Here is a 22,601-nt window from a genome sequence, read left to right as displayed (position 1 = left end):
ATATAGAGACGGTCCTTACCCAACAGTGGGCTCACAGTCTAGAAGACTGTACAAACATAAAACATACAACATACAATGGGATTCAATACCTGTTTTTCCTCCCATTTAAACTGTCACCCCCATGCGGGACAGGAACACCAATTCCAGTGGGTCTTGATGCCCTTGGTCCCCTTGCCCAGAGTGCGGGTGGTGTGTCCTGGCAGTTGGCCAAGAAGCAACTTGGCCTAGTGGATAGAGCATGGGCGTGGGCCTCAGAAGGTCCTGAGTTCTAATCCCAGCTCCGCCACTTGTCACTTTTCTGTGACTCTCACCTCAACTGCAAAATGGGGATTAAGACTGTGACACCCATGCGAGGTAGAAACAAGCTAATCAGGTTGGACACAGTCCCTGCACGGGACTCACAGTCTTAGTCCCTATTTTACAGATGAGGTAGCTGAGGCCCAGAGAAGTAGAGTGACTTGCCCAAGATCACACAGCAGACAAGCAGTAGAATCATGAGTAGAACCCAGTTCCTCTGACTCTTAGGCCTGTGCTGTGTCCACTAGGCCATATTTTTTTTTGATGGCATTTATTAAGCGCTTGCTATGTGCAAAGCACTGTTCTTGCTTCTTTTCTGGGTTTGCAGTCATGCTGCCTCATTATGGCCCCCGACCACATCTCTGGGAGGGAGAATGTTGGACGGGCTGAAAATCCAGGGCCAGTGCTAGTCCAGCCAAACAGGAAATGGCAGTGTGACAAAGGCCTGGGAATCAAAGTACCTGGATCCTAATCCCTGCTCTGCCATTCGTCAGCTGTGTGACTTCAGGCAAATCATTTCACTTACCTGCACCTCAGTTTCCTCATCTGTAAAACGGGGGTTCAGACCGTGAGCCCCATGAGGGACAGGCATTGTGTCCAACCGGATTATCTTGTATCTACCCCAGTGCTTAGTACAATGACTGCCACAGAGTAAGTATTCAACAAATGCCGTGGCTCAGTAGAAAGAGCCCGGGCTTTGGAGTCAGAGGTCATGGGTTTGAATCCCGGCTCTGCCAATTGTCAGCTGTGTGACTTTGGGCAAGTCACTTCACTTCTCTGGGCCTCAGTTACCTCATCTGTAAAATGGGGATTAAGACTGTGAGCCCCACGTGGGACAACCTCATCACCTTGTAACCTCCCCAGTGCTTAGAACAGTGTTTGGCACATAGTAAGCACTTAATAAATGCTATTATTATTAATTATTTTTATTATTATTATTATTAACTCACTTCCAGTAGCAACATTGCATTGCCTTCCCCTGCCCTCCCTCTTCTCCTGAAAATGAGTTTAAGGCCACTTTTTTTTTCTTCTGCTCACTGTCTGCGCCGTTGACCTGAATTGGGAGCCACGGTGGGGCAGAGGTCACTCTGTACCTATCTCAGAGCTTAGTATAGTGCTAGAGAGAGGGAGAGAAAGGGGGATCAGAGGAAAAGCCCTCCACCGCCCCTCACTCCTACCCCAGACTCACACCCCAATAGAGGAGCAGCGTGGCTTAGCGGAAAGAGCCCGGGCTTGGGAGTCAGAGGTCGTGGGTTCTAATCTCGCCTCCGCCACTTGTCTGCTGTGTGACCTTGGGCAAGTCACTTCGCTTCTCTGTGCCTCAGTTCCCTCATCTGGAAGATGGGGACGAAGACTGTGAGCCCCACGTGGGGCGACCTGATGGTCTGGTATCTCCCCCAGCGCTTTGAACAGTGCTTGGCACATAGTAAGCGCTTAATAAATTAGCAAATACCATTATTAATTAATTAATTAATACCATCATTAATATAAACCCGCTTCCAAGGGTGGACTGAGGATCGGGCGCCACCTGCTGGCCAGGCTTGATATACCGGCTTCATTCTGTGTATTCAGTCATTCAATCGTACTTATTCATTCATTCATTCATTCAATCCTATTTATTGAGCGCTTACTGTGTGCAGAGCACTGTACTAAGCGCTTGGGGAGTACAAGTTGGCCATTGAATTCATTCATTCAATCGTATTTATTATAATAATAATAATAATGATGATGGTATTTGTTAAGCGCTTACTATGTGCAATGCACTGTTCTAAGCGCCCGGAGGAGGTTACAAGGTGATCAGGTTGGCCCAAGGGGGGGCTCACAGTTTTTCATCCCCATTTTACAGACGAGGTAACTGAGGCACAGAGAAGTTAAGTGACTTGCCCCAAGTCACACAGCTGACAGTTGGCGGAGCCGGGATTTGAACCCATGACCTCTGACTCCAAAGCCCATGCTCTTTCCACTGAGCCACGCTGCTTCTCTAATCGTACTTATTCATTCATTCATTCAATCGTATTTATAATAATAATAATAATAATAGTATTTGTTAAGTGCTTACTGTGTGCAAAGCACTGTCCTAAGCGCTGGGGAGGTTACAAGGTGATCAGGTTGCCCCAAGGGGGGCTCACAGTTTTTCATCCCCATTTTACAGATGAGGTAACTGAGGCACAGAGAAGTTAAGTGACTTGCCCAAAGTCACACAGCTGACAGTTGGCGAAGCCGAGATTTTAACCAATGACCTCTGACTCCAAAGCCCGGGCTCTTTCCACTGAGCCATGCTGCTTCTTCAACTTAATGTGTGCAGAGCACTGTACTAAGCACTTGGGAAGTACAAGTTGGCAACATATAGAGACGGTTCCTACCCAACAACGGGGAACACTTACTATGTGCACAGCACTGTACTAAGCCCTTGGGCTTAGTCGTCATCATATAGAGTACATATAGAGATGTACAAGTCGTCATCATATAGAGACGGTCCCTACCCAACAACGGGTGTAGCACAAGCTTCCATCCCTCAGTCTCCCCCATTATCAATCCATGGTATTTATTAATGATAATGATAATTATGGTATCTAAGCACTTACTATGTTCCAGGCACTGTACTAAGCGCCAGATTTATTGCATGCTTACTGTGTGCAGACCACTGTACTAAGCCTATAGCTCAGTGACCCCATTGGCCTAAGGGAATCTCGGCCTGCACAGACCCTTTCTCTCCCAGACAGAGGTGGTGGTCTCTAGTCTGCTCTTAAAGACTACTAATACAGGTCACCCATTCCAGCGGCCCACAATAGGAAGTTCATCCTGACATCTAAGAGCAATCCCTCTTGCTCCCTGGCCACTCATTCCTCTGGAGGAGGAGGGCAGCTGCTGTTTGCTGCCACATTTATTGCTACAGCGTGCAAGGCCTTGAACTAAGTACTGGGAAAACTTAGAACGGAATACGCTCCAACATGTACCTGGTCCAGTAGGGGCTTACAATCCGGTGGGGGGTGGAGGCAGAGGGGAGGGGGAGATGGACACCCAGAGAGGGATTGACCCCAGCCCATATGCTGCTCCTCCCTTTCTGCCCCCTCCAGCCTACCTCCTAAGGTGCAGCTTTCCCCAGCGACCACCCTATGGGGACATGACCGTGACCAGCCTCCACCCCGGGGGCAGTGCCCGCTTCCATTGCTCCACTGGCTACCAGCTGCAGGGCGCCAAGATCCTCACCTGCCTCAATGCCACCCGGCCCTTCTGGGATGCCCAGGAGCCAGTCTGTGTGGGTGAGTGTCGCTCCAGAGGTGGAGGTGGGAGGAAGGGGGAGGGGAAGCATGGTCACCAGCTCTGGCAACCCTCCTGCCTTGCCTGGGTCTGATGCCCCCCGGGCACCTGGGTCCCTGTTCTTTGAGGCAGGGTTGGCCGCCCTCTGCCCGACCAAAGGATCAGTCACCAAGAAGGGCCGAGCAGAGCCTCGTTGGGGGTTCAGTTTGGAGGTTGACTAGAGGGGTGGCTCTATTCAGGTAATCAGTTAAGCCCAGCGGGAAGTCAGGGACCAAACAGGCCTGAAAGGATCTGAAGGAGCTTGCAAGGATGTTCTAATCCTGGCTCCACCACTTGTCTGCTGTGAGACCTTGGGCAAGTCGCTTCACTTCTCCATGCCTCAGTTACCTCATCTGTAAAGTGAGGATTCAGTCTGTAAGCCCCATGTGGGACATGGATTGTGTCCAACCTGATTCATTTGTCTCTACCCCAGTGCTTGGTACAGTGCCTGGCACTTAGCAAATATCATTAAAAAAAAGTCAATAGTTAGACCCCCATCCTCGGACCCATCCTAGACCCTCAGAGCGACTCGAACTGGAGCAGCACAATGGGACAGGAGTTGGACAGACCCTCTGTTCCACCAGTCCTGAGTGACTCAGTGAACTCAGAGAACCCACCATGTGCCAGCTCTCAGGGAGAGTCCACTACAACTACTACTAATAATGATGGTGTTCATTAATTAAGTGCTTACTATAATAATAATAATGATAGCATTTATTAAGCACTTACTATGTGCAAAGCACTGTTCTAAGCTCAGGGGAGGTTACAAGGTGATCAGGTTGTCCCACAGGGGGCTCACAGTCTTAATCCCCATTTTACAGATGAGGTAACTGAGGCCCAGAGAAGTTAAGTGACTTGCCCAAAGTCACACAGCTGGCTATTGGCGGAGCCGGGATTTGAACCCATGACCTCTGACTCCAAAGCCCGGGCTCTTTCCACTGAGCCACGCTGCTTCTCTAGTGCTTACTATGTGCAAAGCACTATTCTAAGCACTTGGGGAGGTAACAAGGTGATCAGGTTGTCCCAAGGGGGGCTCACGGTCTTAATCCCAATTTTACAGATGAGGTAACTGAGGCACAGAGAAGTTAGGTGACTTGCCCAAAGTCACACGGCTGATAATTGGCAGAGCTGGGATTTGAACCCACGACCTCTGACTCCAGAGCCCGGGCTCTTCTAGATCCAGTCATGACAGAAGTGAGCTGAGGACAAGGAGTAGGATGTTGGTGGTGGGGAGGAGAAACCAACTAACCAATCAAACTATCAATCAATAGTATTGATTGAGTGCTGTTTGCAGAGCACTGCACGGGTAGAGTGCAGAACAACAGAGTTGGCAGACACAACGATCTTACAGTCTACCTTACAGTCTGGTCTCTAGCTCCTGCTGTACTACGGGCTTGAGATCACGTACCAAAGTAGAAGACTCAGTACTTAGACTGAGCACTTATTCTCAAGTAGCTTACGATCTACTGAGGGATAAGAGCGGATGAAGTTAGAATACCAGATATAATTAGTAACAAAATAGTGGAATAAAAAAACCAGGTTTCACGGAAGTGCTAAGGATGACTGCTAAAGTGGCCTGATAATAATACTACTAATAATAATGGCATTTAGTAAGCGCTTACTATGTGCAAAGCACTGTTCTAAGCGCCGGGGAGGTTACAAGGTGATCAGGTTGTCCCACGGGGGGCTCACAGTCTTTATCCCCATTTTACAGATGAGGGAACTGAGGCCCAGAGAAGTCAAGTGACTTGCCTGAAGTCACACAGCTGACAAGTGGCGGAGCCGGGATTTGAATCCGTGACCTCTGACTCCAAAGCCCGGGCTCTTTCCACTGAGCCACGCTGCTTCTCAGAGGCGACACTAGCCTCTGATGAGGCTAGTAGTAAGATAGTGGTGGTATTTATTGAGCACCTACTGAATACAGTGCACAGTGTAATACACGCTTAGGGAGGTCAACTTTGAGAAGAGGAGCAGGGGCCAGGGAGCTGGGAGACCTGGATTCTGATCCCGGCTCTGCCCCTTGCCCGCTGTATAAACTTGAGCAGGCCACTGAACTTTGTGACTCAGTTTTCTTAACTGTAAAATGAGGATTCGATACCTATTCTCTCTCCCCCTTAGACTGTGAGCCCTGCGTGGAACAGGGACTGTATCTGATCTGATTATCGTGTATCTACCTCACTGCTTGGCTCGCAATAAGCACGTAACAAAAACCACGGTTATTATTTTTACCACAGACAAGGTGGAGAGGATTTGTCAGGGAATGCCTCTTGCAGGGAAACAGGGAGAATAACTGATGAAGAGTTGTGGCGACCACAGTTGGGGAACGGCCAGTCAGTCGATCGTATTTATTGAGCGCTTACTGTGTGCAGGGCACTGTACTAAGTGCTTGGGAGAGTACAATAGAACAATATAACAGACACCTTCCCTGCCCACAGTGAGTTTACGGTCTAGAGGTGGGGAGCGGGGGGATGTCCGGCCGGGGAATCCAAGCCTGCGCCCGTCCCTGCCTCCCAGCTGCCTGTGGGGGGGTGATTCGCAACGCAACCATCGGCCGCATCGTCTCCCCCGGCTATCCGGGCAACTACAGCAACAACCTGACTTGCCACTGGCTGCTGGAGGCCCCCCCCGGGCCAGCGGCTCCACCTGCACTTCGAGAAGGTCTCGTTGGCCGAGGACGATGACAGGTGACAGGGCCGGGCCAGTCGGTCTGATGGGTTCTCCCAGGGGAGAGAGGCCTGCGGGGTCCCTCCCTGGGTCTGCAGCCCTTCCGGGAGTCCCCGAGGGGTGACCGGAGGGAGGCCGGGCAGGCGGGTGGGCCCCCAGACCCCCAGGCTCTGCCCCCCCGACCTCCACCCCCCGACAGGCTCATCATCCGCAACGGGGCCACGGTGGAGGCGCCGCCCGTGTACGACTCCTACGAGGTGGAGTACCTGCCCATCGAGGGTCTGCTCAGTGGCACGCGCCATTTCTTCGTGGAGCTGAGCACGGACGGAGGCGGGGCAGCCGCCGGAGTGGCCCTGCGCTATGAGGGTGAGCCGGGCCCCCAGCCCCGGCCCGCACCCTTCTCGGCCTCTCTCCGAACCCTTTCCTTTGGTCTCCCCGTCTCGGGCTCTTCCCCGTGCCTTTATCTCGGCATCTCGTCTCCATTACTGTATCTCTTGGCCTCCCTGGCTCTCTCTCCATCACACCGTTTCTCTATCTCAATCTCCCTCTTGGGATCACGCTACCTCTCCACCTCAGCTTCTCCCCCTCCCTCCCTCCCTCTCTTTTTATCTTCCCATCTCTCTGGTTCTCTCAGCCTGTCTCTCTCTTTCTCACTCCCTCCGTTTTTTCCCCAGCAACAGCCCCTCAGGCTGTGGAGGCAAAGGTGGCCGAGGGTTTAAAGCCCAGTGCTTGCCCCTGGGCCCCAGTGGATTTAGAGGGTGGCACTGCCCGCCTCAGCCCCTGCCAGTATTTCTGGGCCTAAAAATCCAGGATCTGTGGAGCAGGAGGGGGGTAGGGCTTGATGGGCAGCCCAGAGGCAGGGTCCCAGAGGGCGGGGCATAATAATAATAATAATGGCATTTATTAAGCGCTTACTATGTGCAAAGCACTGTTCTAAGTGCTGGGGCGGTTACAAAGGGATCAGGTTGTCCCACGGGGGGGCTCACAGTCTTAATCCCCTATTTTACAGAGGAGGGAACTGAAGCATAGAGAAGTGAAGTGCCTTGCCCAAAGTCACACAGCTGACAGTTGGCGGAGCCAGGATTTGAACCCATGACCTCTGACTCCAAAGCCCGGGCTCTTTCCGCTGAGCCACGCTGCTTCTCTAGATCCAGGGTCTTGATGGGTAGGGACGGAGGATAGCTGGGCTATCCTAGGAGCCTGGAGGGAGAGCAGGATTAAGACACAGAGTGAGAGGCGGGAGAACTCTCGGGAACCCAGGGGCGGCGCGGGGGAGAGTGCAGGCTGAGCCGGCCCCCGTGGCTTGCAGCCTTCGAGCAGGGCCACTGCTATGAGCCCTTCGTCAAATACGGCAACTTCAGCAGCAGCGCGGCCTCCTACCCCGTGGGCACCACCGTGGAGTTCAGCTGCGATCCCGGCTACACGCTGGAGCAGGGCTCCATCATCATCGAGTGCGTCGATCCCCAGGAGCCCCAGTGGAACGAGACGGAGCCGGCCTGCCGAGGTCAGTCTGTCAGTCAATCGTATTTCTTGAGCACTGTACTAAGCGCTTGGGAAAGTACAGTAGAATCAATCAATCAATCGTATTTATTGAGCACTTACTGTGTGCAGAGCACTGTACTAAGCACTTGGGAAGTACAAGTTGGCAACATATAGAGACAGTCCCTACCCAACAGTGGGCTCACAGTCTTGAAGGGGGAGACAGAGAACAAAACCAAACATATTAACAAAATAAAATAAATAGAATAGATATGTACAAGTAAAATAAATAGAATAATCAATATGTACAAACATATATACATATATACAGGTGCTGTGGGGAAGGGAAGGAGGTAAGACAGGGAACAGTAGAACAATAAATAGACACCTTCCCTGCCCGCCACGAGATTGAACAAGCAGCAGGGTTTAGTAGATAGAGCACGGGCCTGGGAATCAGAAGGTCGTGGGTTCTAAACTTGGCTCTGCCACTCCTCTGCTGAGTGAGCTTGGGCAAGTCACTTTACTTCTCTGTGCCTCAGTTACCTTATCTGTAAAATGATAGCTTTTATTAAGCGCTTACTATGTGCAAAGCACTGTTCTAAACGCTGGGGAGGTTACAAGGTGATCAGGTTGTCCCGCGGGGGGGGCTCACAGTCTTCATCCCCATTTTACAGATGTGGGAACTGAGGCCCAGAGAAGTGAAGTGACTTGCCCAAAGTCACCCAGCTGACAGTCGGCGGAGCCGGAATTTGAACCCATGACCTCTGACTCCAAAGCCCGGGCTCTTTTCCACTGAGCCATGCTGCTTCAGTGAGGACTGGGACTGTGAGCCCCAAGTGGGACAGGGACTATGTCCAACCCAATTTGCTGATATTCATCCCTGCGCTTAGTAGAGCCTGGCACTTAGTGAGCGCTTAATACCAAAATTATTATGATTATTATTATTACAGTCTAGAGGCCACCAGGGACTGCCACGGGTGAGCCCCACTGTGCGGGTGGTTTCTGCAGGAGGGTCGTGGCCGTGGGCAGGGAGGAAGGTCCTCTCGGGTGGGCTCTGCCAGCAGGCGTGATCCCAGGCAGGGCAAGCTTTGCCAAAGCACAGAGCCAAGGGGGGGAGAGGATACTATTCCCAGGTCCGAACCTGGGGCATGAGTGTTGCTAGGGAATGGCTAGCTGGGCATAGGGGAGGCCTCATTTGTGTGCATGGCCCGCGAGCTGGGGCTTGGCCAGCAGAGCGAGGCCCGGGGCAAGTGCGGTGGTCAGCCACGCCTCATCCGCCCCCTCCAGCCGTGTGCAGCGGCGAGATCACGGACTCAGCCGGCGTGGTGCTCTCCCCAAACTGGCCCGAGCCGTACGGGAAGGGGCAGGACTGCATCTGGGGCCTACACGTGGAGGAGGACAAGCGCATCATGCTGGACGTCCGTGTGTGAGTGAGAGGGGGGCCCGCGGGGAGGGGGCGGCCTGGGCCTGGAGCAGGAGAAGGGTCCGGGGATGTGGGTTGGGGCTTGGCTCCTGTCCAATATTCTCCAACAGAGCAGCCGGTCAACCCCCTGTTGCCCACCAGGGCCTCATCGGCCCACCTCTTAGCCGCTCCATGCTTGGCCCGTTGAGATCTGCACTTGGACCTTAGCCTGTTCCTAGACTTCCCTGAGCCCCTTTCCTTGGTGACTTTGCCCCTAGGTGGGCACAATCCTGGGCTGGCCACACTCCTTGGGTGACCCAAACTCTGGGTTCCCTTCATTCATTCATTCATTCAATCGTATTTATTCATTCAATCGTATTTATTGAGCACTTACTGCGTGCAGAGCACTGTACGTAGTGCTTGGGAAGTACAAGATGGCAACATATAGAGACGGTCTCTACCCAACAGTGGGCTCAGCACTTACTGTGTGCAGAGCACTGTATGTGGCCAGTCCTGCTCCTTGGGGGCCCTGCCTGTTGACTGGCCCTGCTCCTCGTTGCCCCTTTATTGTTAAAAAAAAGTCCTCACCCAAGCGCTTAGTACAGTGCTCTGCACGCAGTAAGCGCTCAATAAATACGATTGAATCAATCAATCAATCAATCGTATTTATTGAACGCTTACTGCATGCAGAGCACTGTACTAAGCGCTTGGGAAGTACAAGTTGGCAACATATAGAGACGGTCCCTACCCAACAGTGGGCTCACAGTCTAGAATGAATGAGCGCTTAATAAATACGATGGAGTGAATGAATGAATGAATGAATGAATGAATGAATGAATGAATGAGCTTCCCTGCTCTGTGGTAGCCCCCCACTCCCTGGTAGCCCCGCCCCTGATCTGACCACGCCCTCTTTATTGGTCCCGCCCCTTCGCGGCTCCTCCCTCTGATTGGCTCCGCCTCCTGGATTGGCCCCGCCCCCTGGATTGGCCCGTCCCTGATTGGCTCCGCCTCCTGGGTTGGCCCCGCCCCTTAGTGGCTCGGCCCCCGGATTGGCCCGCCCTCTTTATTGCCCCCCCCCCGGGGCTCCTGATTGGCTCCGCCTCCTGGATTGGCCCGGCCCCTTAGTGGCTCCGCCCCCGGATTGGCCCGTCTTCTTTATTGGCCCCCGCCTCTGGCTCCCCCTTCTGGATTGGCCCCGCCCCTGATTGGCTCAGCCACCGGATTGACCCGCCCTCTTTATTGCCCCCGCCCCTGATTGGCTCCCCCTTCTGAATTTGGCTCCGCCCCTGCTTGGCTCCGCCCCTGCTTGGCTCCCTCTCCTGAATTTGGCCCCGCCCCTGATTGGCTCCGCCCCCGGATTGGCCCGTCCTCTTTATTGGCCCCGCCCCTCATTGGCTCCCCCTTCTGGATTGGCCCAGCCCCTGATTGGCCCCGCCCTCTGGATTTGCCCCGCCCCCGGATTGGCCCGTCCTCTTTATCGGCCCCGCCCTTTAGTGGCCCCCGCCCCCTGGGTTTGTGCCCTCCCCCTGGCAGCCCCGCCCCCCTCGTTAGCCCCGCCCCCTCCGGCTCGCTGGCCGCTCCCCTCAGGCTGCGGATCGGCTCCGGGGACGTGCTGACGTTCTACGACGGCGACGACCTGACGGCGCGCGTGCTGGGCCAGTTCTCGGCCGCCCGCAGCCGCTTCAAGCTGTTCACCTCCATGGCTGACGTCACCATCCAGTTCCAGTCCGACCCCGGCGCCTCCGGCCTGGCCTATCAGCAGGGCTTCGTCATCCACTTCGCCGGTGACGTCACGCCCCCGGTTGTCACGCCCCCTAGTGGCCACACCCCTGGTGTCCACGCCCTCGTGGCCACGCCCCCTGGTGGTCGCGCCCCCGTTATTGCGCCCCCTGGTGGCCACGCCCCCTAGTGGCCACGCCCGGGAGCCTTCCCTGCTGTCGGGGTCAGCGGGGGTGGGAATAATAATAATAATAATAATAATAATAATAATAATAATAACATTTGTTAAGCGCTTACTATGTGCGAAGCACTGTTCTAAGCGCTTGTGGGGGATACAAGGTGATCAGGTGGTCCCACGGGGGGGCTCACAGTCTTCATCCCCATTTTACAGATGAGGTAACTGAGGCTCAGAATAATAATAATAATAATAATAACGGCATTTGTTAAGCGCTTAGTATGTGCGAAGCACTGTTCTAAGTGCTTGTGGGGGATACAAGGTGATCAGGTGGTCCCACGGGGGGCTCACAGTCTTCATCCCCATTTTACAGATGAGGTGACTGAGGCTCAGCGAATAATAATAATAATAATAATGGCATTTATTAAGCGCTTACTATGTGCAAAGCACTGTTCTAAGCGCTTGTGGGGGATACAAGGTGATCAGGTTGTCCCACGGGGGGCTCACAGTCTTCATCCCCCTTTTACAGATGAGGTGACTGAGGCTCAGAGAATAATAATAATAATAATAATGGCATTTATTAAGCACTTACTATGTGCAAAGCACTGTTCTAAGCGCTGGGGAGGTTACAAGGTGATCAGGTGGTCCCACGGGGGGCTCACAGTCTTCATCCCCATTTTACAGATGAGGTAACTGAGGCTCAGAGAATAATAATAATAATAATGATGGCATTTATTAAGCGCTTACTATGTGCAAAGCACTGTTCTAAGCGCTGGGGAGGTTACAAGGTGATCAGGTGGTCCCACAGGGGGCTCACAGTCTTCATCCCCATTTTACAGATGAGGTAACTGAGGCTCAGAGAATAATAATAATAATAATGATGACATTTATTAAGCGCTTACTATGTGCAAAGCATTGTTGTAAGTGCTGAGGGGATACAAGGTGATCAGGTTGTCCCACGGGGGGCTCACAGTCAACCCCCATTTTCCAGATGAGGTAACTGAGGCCCAGAGAAGTGCAGTGCCTTGCCCAAGGCCACACAGCACACAAGTGGCAGAGCTGGGATTAGAACCCATGATTTTATAATAATAATAATAATAATGGCATTTATTAAGCGCTTACTATGTGCAAAGCATTGTTCTAAGCGCTGAGGGGATACAAGGTGATCAGGTGGTCCCACGGGGGGCTCACAGTCAACCCCCATTTTCCAGATGAGGTAACTGAGGCCCAGAGAAATGAAGTGACCTGCCCAAGGTCACACAGCTGACAACTGGCGGAGCCGGGATTTGAACCCACGACCACCTACTCCAATCTTATGACTCCCATGCCCGTGGACTAGCCATTATGCCGTGCGGGTCACTGCGGGCATTAAGCGTTGGGATAGATATTTTGTCTTTACTGCGTGCCCAGTGTTGAACTCAGTACCGCGACAGAATACGCAGTGGGAATTCCGGGAATTAGATCCTCATGGGGGGGGGGCTTATTCATTCATTCGGTCGTATTTATTGAGCGCTCACTATGTGCAGAGCACTGGACTAAGCGCTTGGGAAGTACAGGTTGGCAACACATAGAGACAGTCCCTACCCAACAGCGGGCTCACAGTCTAGAAGGGGGAGACAGAGAACAAAACATATTAACAAAATAAAATAGAATAAATCTGTACAAATAAAATAGCGTAAGAAATACATGCATATATGCAGTGGAAGGATGGAGGGAGGGGGTGCTACGTCCTTTCCTGGAATTTCTGAGACTGAAGAGACCCTCCCATCCGTTGGGGCTGGATTCTGTCGTTTGCCCGGAGATGGGATTGATGATGATGATGATGATGATGGGAGGATAGTTGAAGGGGCCTCACCTGCTCCAGAGAAGGTGGGAATGGGTGGGAATGGGAGCCTGGGCACTGGGGCTGAGGAACTGAGACTCGATGTGGAGAGTTGGGGGGGACCCCGGGAAGGCCAAAAGGGGCGGCTGACACTGGCAGAGCAGTGGCAACTTGTACTTCCCAGGCGCTCTGCACACAGTCAGCGCTCAATAAATACGATTGATTGAATGAATGAATGAAAAGTGGCAGCGGTGGAATAGCAAGGGGAAAAAAATCTGGCAACAGAGTCACGGGCATCCGTCGGTCCAGATCAATCAATCAATCAATCGTGTTTATTGAGCACTTACCGTGTGCAGAGCACTGGACTGAGCGCTTGGGAAGTCCAAGTTGGCAACATAGAGAGACAGTCAATCAATCAATCGTATAAAGACGATTGAATGAATAAATGAATGAGAGCCCATTTTGGGTAGGGACCATCTCTCTCTGTTGCCGATTTGTACTTCCCAAGCGCTTAGTCCAGTGCTCCGCACACAGTAAGCGCTCAATAAATATGATTGAATGAATGAATGAATGGATTTATTGAGCGCTTACTGTGTGCGGAGCACTGGACTGAGCTCTTGGGAAGTCCAAGTTGGCAACATAGAGAGACAGTCAATCAATCAATCGTATAAAGACGATTGAATGAATAAATGAATGAGAGCCCATTTTGGGTAGGGACCATCTCTCTCTGTTGCCGATTTGTACTTCCCAAGCGCTTAGTCCAGTGCTCTGCACACAGTAAGCGCTCAATAAATACGATTGAATGAATGAAGGAATGAATGAATTTATTGAGCGCTTACTGTGTGCGGAGCACTGGACTAAGCGCTTGGGAAGTCCAAGTTGGCAACATAGAGAGACAGTCAATCAATCAATCGATTGACTGAATAAATGAATGAGAGCCCATTTTGGGTAGGGACCATCTCTCTGTGTTGCCGATTTGTACTTCCCAAGCGCTTAGTCCAGTGCTCTGCACACAGTAAGCGCTCAATAAATACGATTGAATGAATGAATGAATGAATTTATTGAGCGCTTACTGTGTGCGGAGCACTGGACTAAGCGCTTGGGAAGTCCAAGTTGGCAACATAGACAGTCAATCAATCAATCGATTGAATAAATGAATGAGAGCCCATTTTGGGTAGGGACCATCTCTCTGTGTTGCCGATTTGTACTTCCCAAGCGCTTAGTCCAGTGCTCTGCACACAGTAAGCGCTCAATAAATACGATTGAATGAATGAATGAATGAATTTATTGAGCGCTTACTGTGTGCAGAGCACTGGACTAAGCGCTTGGGAAGTCCAAGTCGGCAACATAGAGAGACGGTCCCTACCCAACAGTGGGCTCACAGTCTAGAAGGGGGAGACAGAGAACAAAACCAAACATACTAACCAAATAAAATAAATAGAATAGATATGTACAAGTAAAATAAATAAATAGAGTAATAAATATGTACAAACGTATATGCAGGTGCTGTGGGGAAGGGAAGGAGGTAAGATGGGGGGGGATGGAGAGGGGGACGAGGGGGAGAGGAAGGCCAATACAGGGAGAGGCCAATACAGTACTAAGAGAAACAGCGTGGCTCAGTGGAAAGAGCCCGGGCTTGGGAGTCAGAGGTCCTGGGTTCAAATCCCGGCTCTGCCACTTGTCAGCTGTGTGACCGTGGGCGAGCCACTTCCCTTCTCTGGGCCTCAGTTCCCTCCTCTGTCAAACAGGGATGAAGACTGTGAGCCCCCCGGGGGACAACCTGCTCACCTTGTAACCTCCCCAGCGCTTAGAACAGTGCTTTGCACACAGTAAGCGCTTAATAAATGTCATTATTAGAAGCAGCGTGGCTCAGTGGAAAGAGCCCGGGCTTTGGAGTCAGAGGTCATGGGTTCAAATCCCGGCTCCGCCACTTGTCAGCTGGGTGACTTTGGGCAAGTTACATGACTTCTCTGTGCCTCAGTTCCCTCATCTGTAAAATGGGGATTAAGTCTGTGAGCCCCACGTGGGACAACCTAATCCCTTTGTATCCTCCCCAGCGCTTAGAACAGTGCTTTGCACGTAGTAAGCGCTTAATAAATGCCATCATTATTATCACCTGTATAAATGTATACATGTTTGTACATATTTATTACTCATTTATTTATTTTACTTGTACATATCTATTCTATTTATTTTATTTTGTTAGTATGTTTGGTTTTGTTCTCCGTCTCCCCGTTTTAGACTGTGAGCCCGCTGTTGGGTAGGGACTGTCTCTAGATGTTGCCAGCTTGTACTTCCCAAGCGCTTGGTACAGTGCTCTGCACACAGTAAGCGCTCAATAAGTAGGATTGATGATGATGATGATGAAGGAAGGGGCTGAGTGTGGGAAGGCCTCCTGGAGGAGGTGAGCTCTCAGTAGGGCCTTGAAGGGAGGAAGAGAGCGAGCTTCTCCAGATGGCTCCTGCCACCCAAGCTGACCCTTTTCCTCCCTTCCCTGGGCTTCGACCGGCCTGCGGTCCCAGAGGTGCCCAGGAACGACACCTGCCCGGAGCTGCCGGAGATCGCCAACGGCTGGAAGAACCCGTCCCAGCCCGAGCTGGTGCACGGCACCGTCGTCACTTTCCAGTGCTACCCTGGGTTCGAGGTGGCCGGGGCCGGCACCTTGATGTGCCAGTGGGATCTCACCTGGAGTGAGGACCTGCCCGCCTGTCAGAGGGGTGAGTGCTGCCCGCCCGCTTGCCCCCTCGCCTCTGATCCGTCCGGGAATCCCGTCCCAAAACGGAGTTTTAAACCCCGAGGAACCGGGAGGGGAACGCGGAGAGGAAGAGGATGGGAAGTATGGGGGACATTAGACCCGAGGAGAAGAGGGCCCTGCTTCCCTTCAAGGCCCTGCTTCCCTTCAAGGCCCTGCTGAGAGCTCACCTCCTCCAGGAGGCCTTCCCAGACTGAGCCCCTTCCTTCCTCTCCCCCTCGTCCCCCTCTCCATCCCCCCATCTTACCTCCTTCCCTTCCCCACAGCACCTGTATATATGTATGTATGGTTGTACATATTTATTACTCTGTTTATTTATTTATTTATTTTGCTTGTACATTTCTATCCTATTTATTTAATTTTGTTGGTATGTTTGGTTCTGTTCTCTGTCTCCCCCCTTTAGACTGTGAGCCCACTGTTGGGTAGGGACTGTCTCTATGTGTTGCCAATTTGTACTTCCCAAGCGCTTAGTACAGTGCTCTGCACATAGTAAGCGCTCAATAAATACGATTGATTGATTGATTGATTGATTGATTGGTCCGTCCGGGAATCCCGTCCCGAAACGGAGTTTTAAACCCCGAGGAACCGGGAGGGGAACGCGGAGAGGAAGAGGATGGGAAGTATGGGGGACATTAGACCCGAGGAGAAGAGGGCCCTGCTTCCCTTCAAGGCCCTGCTTCCCTTCAAGGCCCTGCTGAGAGCTCACCTCCTCCAGGAGGCCTTCCCAGACTGAGCCCCTTCCTTCCTCTCCCCCTCGTCCCCCTCTCCATCCCCCCCATCTTACCTCCTTCCCTTCCCCACAGCACCTGTATATATGTTTGTACATATTTTTTACTCTATTTATTTATTTATTTATTTATTTTATTTGTACGTATCTATTCTATTTATTTTATTTTGTTAGTATGTTTGTTTTTGTTCTCTGTCTCCCCCTTTTAGACTGTGAGTCCACTGTTGGGTAGGGACTGTCTCTAGATGTTGCCAATTTGTACTTCCCAAGCGCTTAGTACAGTGCTCTGCGCATAGTAAGCGCTCAATAAATACGATTGATGATGATGATGAAGAGGGGACACTGGAAGGGAAAGGAGGGGCCGGTTGGGAAGGAGAGGGGACATAGGAAGGGCGCGTGGAGCGGTGAAAAGCAACCGCAGCGGGCAGAGGGAGTGGGTTACTTGTACGTATATCATCATCATCAATCGTATTTATTGAGCGCTTACGATGTGCAGAGCACTGGACTAAGCGCTTGGGAAGTACAAATTGGCAACATATAGAGACAGTCCCTACCCAACAGTGGGCTCACAGTCTAAAAGGGGGAGAATATATATATATTATATTATAGTATATATATATATATATATACTGTTCTATTTATTTTATTCTGTTAATATGTTTTGTTTTGTTGTCTGTCTCCCCCTCCTAGAGTGTGAGCCCGCTGTTGCGTCGCTATATGTTGCCAGCTTGTACTTCCCAAGCGCTTAGTATGGTGCTCTGCACCCAGTAAGTGCTCAATAAATACGATCGAATGAATGAATGAATGTGTTGCCAACTTGTACTTCCCAAGCCTTAGTACGGTGCTCTGCACCTAGTAAGCGCTCACTAAATACGATTGAATGAATGAATATGTTGCCAACTTGTACTTCCCAAGCGCTTAGTACGGCGCTCTGCACCCAGTAAGCGCTCAATAAATACGATTGAATGAATGAATGAATGTGTTGCCAACTTGTACTTCCCAAGCACTTAGTACGGTGCTCTGCACCCAGTAAGCGCTCAATAAATACGATTGAATGAATGAATGAATGTGTTGCCAACTTGTACTTCCCAAGCGCTTAGTACGGCGCTCTACACCCAGTAAGCGCTCAATAAATACGATTGAATGAATGAATGAATGAATGTGTTGCCAACTTGTGCTTCCCAAGCGCTTAGCACGGCGCTCTGCACCCAATAAGCGCTCAATAAATACGATTGAATGAATGAATGAATATGTTGCCAACTTGTACTTCCCAAGCGCTTAGTACGGCGCTCTGCACCCAGTAAGCGCTCAATAAATACGGTTGAATGGATGAATGAATATGTTGCCAACTTGTACTTCCCAAGTGCTTAGTACGGTGCTCTGCACCCAGTAAGTGCTCAATAAATACGATTGAATGAATGAATGAATATGTTGCCAACTTGTACTTCCCAAGCGCTTAGTACGGTGCTCTGCACCCAGTAAGCGCTCAGTAAATACGATTGAATGAATGAATGAATATGTTGCCAACTTGTACTTCCCAAGCGCCTAGTACGGCGCTCTGCACCCAGTAAGCGCTCAATAAATATGATTGAATGAATGAATGGTAGGTTCAGGTGCAGAGTGGATTGACTTGTAACCTCCCCAGTGCTCAGAACAGTGCTTTGCACATAGTAAGCGCTTAATAAAAAAAACGCCATCACTGAGCGAGAGGGCCAGAGGTACTTTCAGTTCATGATGTGTTCGCCCAGCATCCTCTCTGACACCTTCTTGGCTGGGTAGACTGAGTCAGTCGTCAGTTCAGCTTATTTCTTGAGAGCTTACTGGGCGCAGAGCACCTGGGAGAGTACGCTATTACAGACACATTCCCTGCCCACAGCGAGCTTACAGACTAGAGGGGGAGACAGACATACATGTAAATAAATTACAGGTATTTCCTAGCAGGGGCAGCTGAGGGGGGTTTGGCCCGGGACAAGGGGACGCCGCCGTGTCCAGGCGGTGCCCTCCCACTCTGCCCCTGCCCTCCTCAGTGACATCCTGCCGTGACCCCGGGGACGCGGAACACAGCCGGCGCCTCGTCTCCAGCAGCAAGTTCTCCGTCGGAGCCACCGTCCAGTACGTCTGCGACAAGGGCTACGTGCTGACGGGCAACGCCCTCCTCAGCTGCCACGACCGCCAAGCGGGCGGCCCCAAGTGGAGTGACCGGCCCCCCAGATGCCTCCGTAAGTGGCAGGCGCCCAGCGGGTGGGGGGCGGAGGCGGGGAGAGCTGGGGGGGTTCTTCCCGGAGTGATGGCCGGACGGGATGGAGGCGGTCACCCCCAGGGCGGGTTGCTCATGGGCCTGGGGCCTGGCATTGCAGCGGAGCCCTTTGCGCCCTGCCACGGCCCCGGAGCCCCCGAGAATGGCGCCCGCAACCCGGAGAAGCGGCTGTACCCAGCGGGTGCCACGCTCCGCTTCTCCTGCGCCCCTGGCTACGTGCTGCGGGGGGAGGCCAGCATCCGCTGCGTGCCCGGGCGCCCTTCCCAGTGGAGCGGCCCCCCGCCCAGCTGCAAACCCAGTGAGTCTCCCCCCACACTGTCCTTCCTCTCCCCCGTCCTCTCTCTTCCCTACAAAACCCAGGCGTTCTGGTCCTTCCCGTCACCCAACCCCCGCTCCTCTCTCTCCCCCAGGCCCGGCCTCTCTCCCAACGTCTCTGGCCCGCTCGGGACAAATGACCAGTTGGGCTCTGCTTGTCAGTCAGCCGGTCGTATTTGTTGAGCGCCTACTGTGTGCAGAGCATTGTACTGTGCGCTTCGGAGAGTAAACTATAACAATAAACAGCCACATTCCCTACCCGTAGCCGCAATTTTGGGCCAGAATCTCTCCAGTCTCACCCCTTCGCTTCCTCCCTAAGACCCCATCTCCCCCACCATGCCCTTCCCCACAACGTCCCCCCGGGCCGCAACCCCGCCACGCCGACCCTGGGCCCTTCCTCCCGCCTCTCGTTCCAGCCTCCCTGGATCAGTTCTCCAGCAGCCGCAGTCTGGATGGTGAGCACATGCCCGCCCCTTCCCTTTGCCGACCAAATGGCCCCCTTGGAGCTCAGGGGGCACGTGGGGTGATGGGCTGGGTGTGTCTGGTCCCTGGCAGACCATCCGACTCTGGCCGGGCAGCTGAGATGCCCTCCCTTACCCCCAGGAATGTCCTGCGGCTGGACTGGACCGGGCCTCCCAGGCTTAAGGTGGGAGAGGAAGGTTGGCAGAAGGAATGCCAGGGCAGGAATGGTCAACAAAAGACACAACCCATCAATGAGCGAGTGCTTACCGTGTGCAGAGCATTGGACTAAGCGCTCGGGGGAGTGCAGTAGAATTGCTGGACGCGATTCTGGCCCTCAAGGAACGTACAATCCAGGGGACCCTTTGTGCCCTCTGCTTCCTTACCCCTGCCCCCTGTGCCCTCAGTTGCCAAGGCTCCCGCTGCTGAGAACCCGCTGGATGCCACCCATTTGGCCGCTGCCATCTTCCTGCCCCTGGTGGCCATGGTGCTGCTCGTGGGTGTCGTTTACCTTTACTTCTCCCGGTAAGTGTGCCCGTCCACCGCCCCCCCGGCACCACCCTCTCCCAGCCTCCCTCCCCCCGGGCTCACTTGCCTCTCCCCCCGCCCCCCCCACAGGCTCCACGGCAAAAGTGCCCTGCGGATGCCCCCGTCCCGTGCCCGCCCCTGCGATCACGTCTCAGTGGAGTCGGCGTTTGACAATCCTACCTATGAGACTGGAGTAAGTTCCGAGCCTGCCCTGGCGTTCCCCTCCGAGCGTCCTTCCTTAGCTCCAACCCCTGCCCATTATCCTCCTTCTCCCCCCCAGGCTGGTGCGGTCTCCCCTAGCGCACCCGCCGCATCCCAGGGTACCCCTTTCAGGCGGGAGGCGGGGTCGGGCCCGGCTGGCACGCGACGAGGTTCCAACTCCCAGCAGTCTCTTTCCTTTGCAGGAAACGAGGGAATATGAGGTTTCCATTTAGGGCGAGGGAGTCGCCCACTCATCATGGCCGCACGGCTGCCACCGTCACCACCACCTCCACCACCACTCGATCTCTGCCTGCTCCCCCCACCCCGCCTAGTACGTCCTGCCCTGGCAGAGACTCTGCCCGAGCCCTTTCAGGGCAGGCCCCCTGCCCAGCCCCTGCTTGCGCTGCCCACCGTACCGCGCCCTCCCTGCTGGCACCGCTGCTGCCCCTGTGCCCTTCTCCAAGCCCGAGGGGGCGAGGAGACCTCTTCCCCCGGGCCACGGGACTCAAGCATTTTGGGCATAGGGGAGGGACTCGAGCTGTGGGGTCTCTGGCACCCCTTCCACCTGCCCATCCCACCAGCCTTGGGCTCTGTGCCCCCTGGAGCCAGGGCTAAGGATGTGGCAGTGGCAGGGAGGGAAGAGGCGGGCATGCTGCGCTCCTAAGATAGAAAGGGGCCCTAGCAGGAAATCCCAGACTATTTCCTGCCAACCCCCGGTCCCTGGCAGGGGTCCGAGGCCGCCCGAGAGAGGGAAGCCAAGAGGCCCCGTGTAATGAGACGGGTGCCAACCCGGGCAGGGCCAGCAGAGCGTGAGGTTCGCCCTCCCTACCCCTCTCTAAAGATGTTGCCCTCTCCTAATTCCTGTCTCCCACCCTAGCACCACAACCTCCGTTCTAGGGGTCAAGAGCCAACCGCAAAGGCTTCCGGGCATCTCCTCTCCCCGGCCCATCCTTCAGGGTGCCCACTCACCCCTGGACCCCTGGAGAAAGCGGTAGCCCAGCTCCCCACGGAGGGGTGGTCGAGGCTGGGAGTTAGCACGGGGGGGAATTCCAGCCCGTTCCCCAGCTTTTCTTCCCAGGGAGGACCCTTCCCCATTCCAACCGGCCAGGAGTGAGCCGCCCCCCTGCCCCCCTTCCTCCAAGGACTGATCCAGTGTGGGGTCTCCCCAGGGGAGGGAGGACCGCTCCATTCCGGTCACTCCAGGCCGGGCCTGGAGGACTGGTCCAGTTCCCTCCTGCCTCTCCTCTCCCTTGGGGGGTTCAGTCTGGGAGCTACTTTTTTCACTCACCGTGTCCGCTGACCAGTGAGTACCCCCCCCTCGACTCAGCAGATAGCAGAACCGATGTAGAAACCCCCACCCCACCCCCTCCACCCCCCTGCCCCAACCTCACCTCTCGGGGGGCCGGAAGGAGGTTCTCAGACAAGCTCCCAGTCCGTGGGCCTAACGGGACGGAGGTGGGCGGGCGGGGGCGAGTCCTGGGAGCTGGCTACAGGCGACTTTGTAAATGTAAAGTGTAAAATAGAGGGCCCACGCTCCAGTCAGAAACAATCTTTTATTTCCATTGTTTCCTTATTAAAACCGTGTTTTTGACAAAACCGATCACCGCGTGGGTAGTGTTCGTTTGGGAGGAGGGGTGTGGCAGAAGCGGGGCCTCCCTCCGACGGGGGACTTTGGGGTCCGCGGGAAGTGGGAAGGTTGGGGTGGTGGAACCAGGTGGACTCGGGTCATTCTGTCACGGCCTCCTTTTCTGCTCCAGGGAGCGCGGGCAGTGCCCACCGAACCCGGGGCAGCGGGAGGTCAACCTCCGGGGCCCAGAGGTCACAACCCATCCTCGCCCTTGCCTCCACGGGAAAAGGGCAGGAGCTGACTGGACTTCTCTTCCTCGGACGGCACTGGGCAGATGCCCTGCATTGCCCGCTGGGTGAGGGGGTGAGCCCCGGGGGGCTCCGACCGGGGACAGAGCAGGCCCCGAAGGAGAGGAATTCGGGGGACCCCCACCCTGAGGGGACCGAAGAGACCCTAAGGCCTTTCATCCCCACTTGGAGTTCCCTTCGGGACTCCAGCTTCTAATCCCGGTTCCGCCACTCGTCTCCTGTGTGATCTCGGGCAACTGGACGTATTTATTCTATTTATTTCGTTAATATGTTTTGTTGTCTGTCTCCCCCTTCTAGACTGCGAGCCCGCTGTTGGGTAGGGACCGTCTCTCTCTGTTGCCAACTTGGACTTCCCAAGCGCTTAGCACAGTGCTCTGCCCACAGTAAGCGCTCAATAAATAGGGACCGTCTCTATATGTTGCCAACTTGGACTTCCCCAGCGCTTAGTACAGTGTTCTGCACACAGTAAGCGCTCAATAAATACAATTGAATGAATGAATGAATAAATATGAATGAATGAACTGGAACTCGGCTCCCTCATCTGTAAAATGGGGATTAGGACTGGAGCTAACCTGATGAGCTTGTATCCACTCCAGCCCACGGTAAGCGCTTGATATCATTTTTTTAAA

The 22,601-nt window shown here is 53.6% G+C and overlaps 1 protein-coding gene across 1 annotated transcript in view; it reads left to right on the top strand.

The window, feature by feature from the left end:
* The window catches only part of SEZ6 (seizure related 6 homolog), a 60,521-nt gene extending 38,846 nt beyond the window's left edge, over positions 1-21,675 (top strand). Inside the window, 14 exon segments of the mRNA XM_038759471.1 lie at positions 3,375-3,560; positions 6,112-6,218; positions 6,220-6,281; positions 6,461-6,627; positions 7,571-7,765; positions 9,028-9,166; positions 10,730-10,926; positions 15,381-15,575; positions 18,365-18,556; positions 18,695-18,892; positions 19,326-19,364; positions 19,776-19,893; positions 19,987-20,089; positions 20,301-21,675. Of these exon segments, the coding sequence (XP_038615399.1) occupies positions 3,375-3,560; positions 6,112-6,218; positions 6,220-6,281; positions 6,461-6,627; positions 7,571-7,765; positions 9,028-9,166; positions 10,730-10,926; positions 15,381-15,575; positions 18,365-18,556; positions 18,695-18,892; positions 19,326-19,364; positions 19,776-19,893; positions 19,987-20,089; positions 20,301-20,330 (1,928 nt within the window). The 3' untranslated portion in view covers positions 20,331-21,675.
* The last annotated feature ends 926 nt before the right edge of the window (positions 21,676-22,601 follow it).

This window comes from Tachyglossus aculeatus, chromosome 17 (assembly GCF_015852505.1).
Source record: "Tachyglossus aculeatus isolate mTacAcu1 chromosome 17, mTacAcu1.pri, whole genome shotgun sequence".
Taxonomy (NCBI): domain Eukaryota; kingdom Metazoa; phylum Chordata; class Mammalia; order Monotremata; family Tachyglossidae; genus Tachyglossus; species Tachyglossus aculeatus.
This window is presented reverse-complemented; position numbering and strand designations above follow the sequence as displayed.